The sequence below is a fragment of the Gekko japonicus genome, unplaced genomic scaffold (assembly GCF_001447785.1).
Source record: "Gekko japonicus isolate JY-2015 unplaced genomic scaffold, Gekko_japonicus_V1.1 scaffold28, whole genome shotgun sequence".
NCBI classification, from domain to species: Eukaryota; Metazoa; Chordata; class Lepidosauria; order Squamata; family Gekkonidae; genus Gekko; species Gekko japonicus.
The window spans coordinates 1,124,408-1,128,332 of NW_015177010.1; the positions used below are offsets into that span (position 1 = coordinate 1,124,408).

The 3,925-nt window shown below is 36.8% G+C and overlaps 1 protein-coding gene across 3 annotated transcripts in view; it reads right to left on the bottom strand.

Moving 5' to 3' along the window:
• Positions 1-801: 801 nt before the first annotated feature.
• CRY1 (cryptochrome circadian clock 1) overlaps positions 802-3,925 on the bottom strand; it is a 50,383-nt gene continuing 47,259 nt past the window's right edge. The window contains exons 12-14 of one of the 3 annotated variants that reach the window (XM_015427589.1): positions 3,359-3,430; positions 2,968-3,075; positions 802-903 (exon numbers count right to left, since the gene is read on the bottom strand). In XM_015427589.1, coding sequence (XP_015283075.1) covers positions 2,972-3,075; positions 3,359-3,430 — 176 coding nt within the window. In that variant the 3' untranslated portion in view covers positions 802-903; positions 2,968-2,971. Of the gene's footprint in view, positions 3,076-3,358; positions 3,431-3,925 lie in introns of all 3 variants that reach the window. The other 2 variants (XM_015427590.1, XM_015427588.1) reach the window with 2 other exon arrangements.

A 3,925-nucleotide genomic window follows, 5' to 3' on the forward strand; every position in this document is an offset into this window, starting at 1 on the left:
GGAACAGGCAACTCCAATCCACAAGGCTACTATTCATAAACAGAGAGTTTAAGCATCGGCTACCAGATACTACAGATCAAGAACTGTTTATAGTCAGCTTTACTGAAGTGTTCAGACACTTTTTTCAAGCTGTAAACAGCTCTATCTTGCAGCAGCTCTGGAGAGTTAATCATTTTTTAAAAGTTACTTACCAGATTAGCAAAGAATTTGCACAAACATAAGGCATAAGTTAAACAATATATACATTTTTATTAACAAGGGCATCCTCACTGTGATTGAACAAAGCAGTGGGAAGTACAAGGACTGGACAGCATACATGACAATTTTATAGTTTTAACAAAAATATTGGCATATGAGACTTATATACAGTTGTATTTCCATACAGTAACAATGCTACCATATTTTATACACAGACATAAAAGGTAACATTTTGAAAACAGAATGCAGATCATAAAGAAGTCAAAAATACTGCCCCAAGTCTAAAAATATCAATCTAAAAAGGATCAAGGTCTCCATCATTTCCTGAACACTACCTATCCATTCACTGAAACCTTTGCTGAAAACCATATGTGAAATATCAAAAATATATTGATGAGTCTATCACTAATCATGAATGCTCATATTTACATTAAGTTACCAAACTCATCACCAAATGCTTTATTTACAAATCTCTATTTGCCCTTTGTGAAAGTCATTAAAAGTTTAAAAACCATAGAAATGCTCGTTAGAAACAATGCATTCCAAAAACAAATTATATTTGTTTACAGCAATTCTTACCATGTGAAAATAAATGTATGCAAAAGCCTATTTGAATACAAGTACTCTCACAAATGTTTTTTAATTCCAATATGAAGTGAAATTTTTCATCAAGATTTTAGGGTGCCGATCCTCTTTTCAGCAATGCTGCAAGACAAAAATGAATCAATCCATTAGGAATTAATTCCTATGAAGTCTGCATTAGATTTTATTGAGTTTTGTTGAAACTTAAAATGTGTTACCATAACCTTGTGTCTTACAGGTATCTTAACTTTTTAAAAATGTGATCTTTCATGATCTACATTTCAAGAGTATTTGCAAACTAAATGCCTGCTGTACTGTACTGTACAACTTGTGCGGCATGGAGCCTGCCATAACACTGCAGTGGGGATTCTTCACTAGCAAAGAAAAGTAGTACGCATAAACAGGAAAGTAAGCAAGGATCAACAAGAGTGACAGATTTAGAGATTCTGTAGAACAGGCAGATGATGGTATCAGAGGAAGACAGATGCATTGACAGACAAAAATTTTCTGTTAGAAAAGGGGCATAATGAGAAACTGCAAAAAACCTACTGCAAGTCCAGCAGGCAGCCACAGACAAGAGTATGAGATTCCATACCTTTTTACCAGATGGGTATTTTGTAACAAACCACAGTGGTTGAAGAGTCTCCTAATTTATTCAGATTCTATCCAAACTCCATGTCAAAACTCACCTCATGAGGAGAAACAACTTCCCAAAATAATGCCTCCTTAGAGACCTATATTTTACAGTCCCAGTGTGAACTATTACAAGATTAGCTATGCTTGACCTAGAAGTCTAGACCTACATTGCAGTTCTGGAGGCTGACTGGTACGCCTCTAAGGATGAAATTAAGGAGTCAGCACATACACAATGAAAACAAAACAGGATAGAAATGCATTACTGAGCAAATGGATGACTTTCTTCCCAGTTTAAATCAGCAAGGAAGATTGGTGGAGAGAAAAGAAACTAATTTAATATGATGCAGAACATGAAATTTTACAGAAGAATGTCAGTTTATAATAAATACTGGCTTCAAGGTACATTATAAATCTTAATGTCACAGTACAGTAGAATTAAACTCATATTTTCAAATTATTACTGGAATACTGTTTCATGTTTACCATTTTTCATAAAGGTATGAGAATAAAACTATTCCATCCTTCTATACCAGCCATTTAAGAAGTGGCCATAGCATAGTTAATTTAGGATTCTTCATGCAGAAACTATACTAAGGAAGATGGAGCTTCCCAATGTGCATTTCATTATGTATGTGTTTAATTTGTTAGCTTGCTTGATGGCCCTTATGAGGCAAAAAGGCAGGGTATAAATTTTGTAAAATAAAGATACACATCATACCAGTTGTGAACTTTTTTGTGTACTGCCCCATTTTCTGCCCTAGAGATGCAAAAGAGAGCAGACAGTCCTATCTAATCTGATCAAGAAAAGGGTAGAACAGAGTAACTTCTACAAGACAAAAAAAAGGAGCCCTACAGCATGGTTTGGCTACTTATTCTAAACACATGCTTGATAAACTTGCTATCTGATGCTCATTTGCAGCAACGTAAAGAGTACAGGAAGCACAGAAAACACTAACCTACCGACATAATAAATCCATGTACAGTGGACTACAGACTATACTTTGTATGGATCTAGATGTACCTCTCAAGGGAGAGAAGCCAAACGTGGGGGAAATTTCCAGGCTAACAAGCTGAACAGAACCTTATGTCTGTTGAAGCTTAAGGGGAAAAAAGATACAGCTGCAGGGAACACAGCTGTAGAAGATCACATCAGAGAAAGAAAAATTTACCCTGTCAATACAAAACACAAACGCAGCACATAAAAATTAACACACACACCCCCAATACATACATGGTTGGTAAAATTCAAGTAGATGATGCTACTGTGAAAGGACCCAAATTAATACAGTTTATGAGAAAACACAAACCATATGTTGTCAAAACAACAGTCACACTCAGAGTACCCCGAAATATGACTGCTAGAAGCACAAAATGAATGATGGGATTTCCTTGACCGTTGACAAAACAGGGTGTTGGGTTTCAATGGTGTTTGGTCCATTTCTCCACCAGAAGTTAAGTTATTCAAGAGACAGTCTCAGGTTTTCCTTTTGACAGGAACAGAGCGTGTTGTTTTTTACCCCGATTAGCTTCCTTCAGGATTTTTCTCTTTACCCAATTAGTTACTGCTCTGTCGCTGGACTTTTGGCCCAATGCTCTGCGTTTCCTCCTCTGGATTTGGGCGTTTCCCAGTGCAAACAACAGTACCAAGGGATGTTCTTCCTGCAAATTCAAACCAAATAGCTACTTTAAGAAACTTGTTTTTATACAAGTGAAAGTATGTGCATTATAAAATGATTTATTCCACATTTTTTACTCAGAAGAGCATTCAAAACCGCTTACCACAGGTGATTGAAACAAGCATTGGAAGTTGCAAATATACATGCAGAGAGAGATTAAAGTGCCTCATTGAAAAAAATGTGCAGGATACGGCTGCAGAAGTAATGCAGCAACAATCTAAAAAATCTCTTTGAAACACCATAAGACTACTGCAAATGAAACATACCTTGCTGGATTAAGTGTGCTTTTTTACTGTCCCCGTGGGCATAATGCAAAATACCACTCCCTTGAGTGTAACCTGTTAAAAGGAACATTTGAACAATTTTTAAATGCATAATCAAAAGGGAAGCAACAAAAAATTCTAAAAGCAACTCTAGCAACTCTTTTGACTATCACGGAATCAAATACATAAAAGATGTAGACAATTTAAAGTGTTCTTTCTCAAATCTGAAGGTATCCAGCACCATCTCAGTTTATCTGAAGTAAAAAAGACTCTGAAGTGCAATTACTTAAGGTTGTAATCAGTGGCTTAGGTTTTCCAAAAAAATCAAAACTGGAAAACTTTTGTGAAAACTATCCAGTGCCCTAAACTCTAAAATTGAGGGGGTTTGTCGCACTAACTATGCCCAATTACCGTATTTTCCGGACCATAAGACGCACTTTTTCTTCCAAAAAAAGTGGGGGAAGAAGTGTGTGCGTCTTATGGACCGAAGGTGGCGCTGCTGCATCCAAAGAATGCCCCCCCCCCCCGGCGCCAGAGCGCTCAGCTTCTTAGCCGCCAACTCACAGGCTT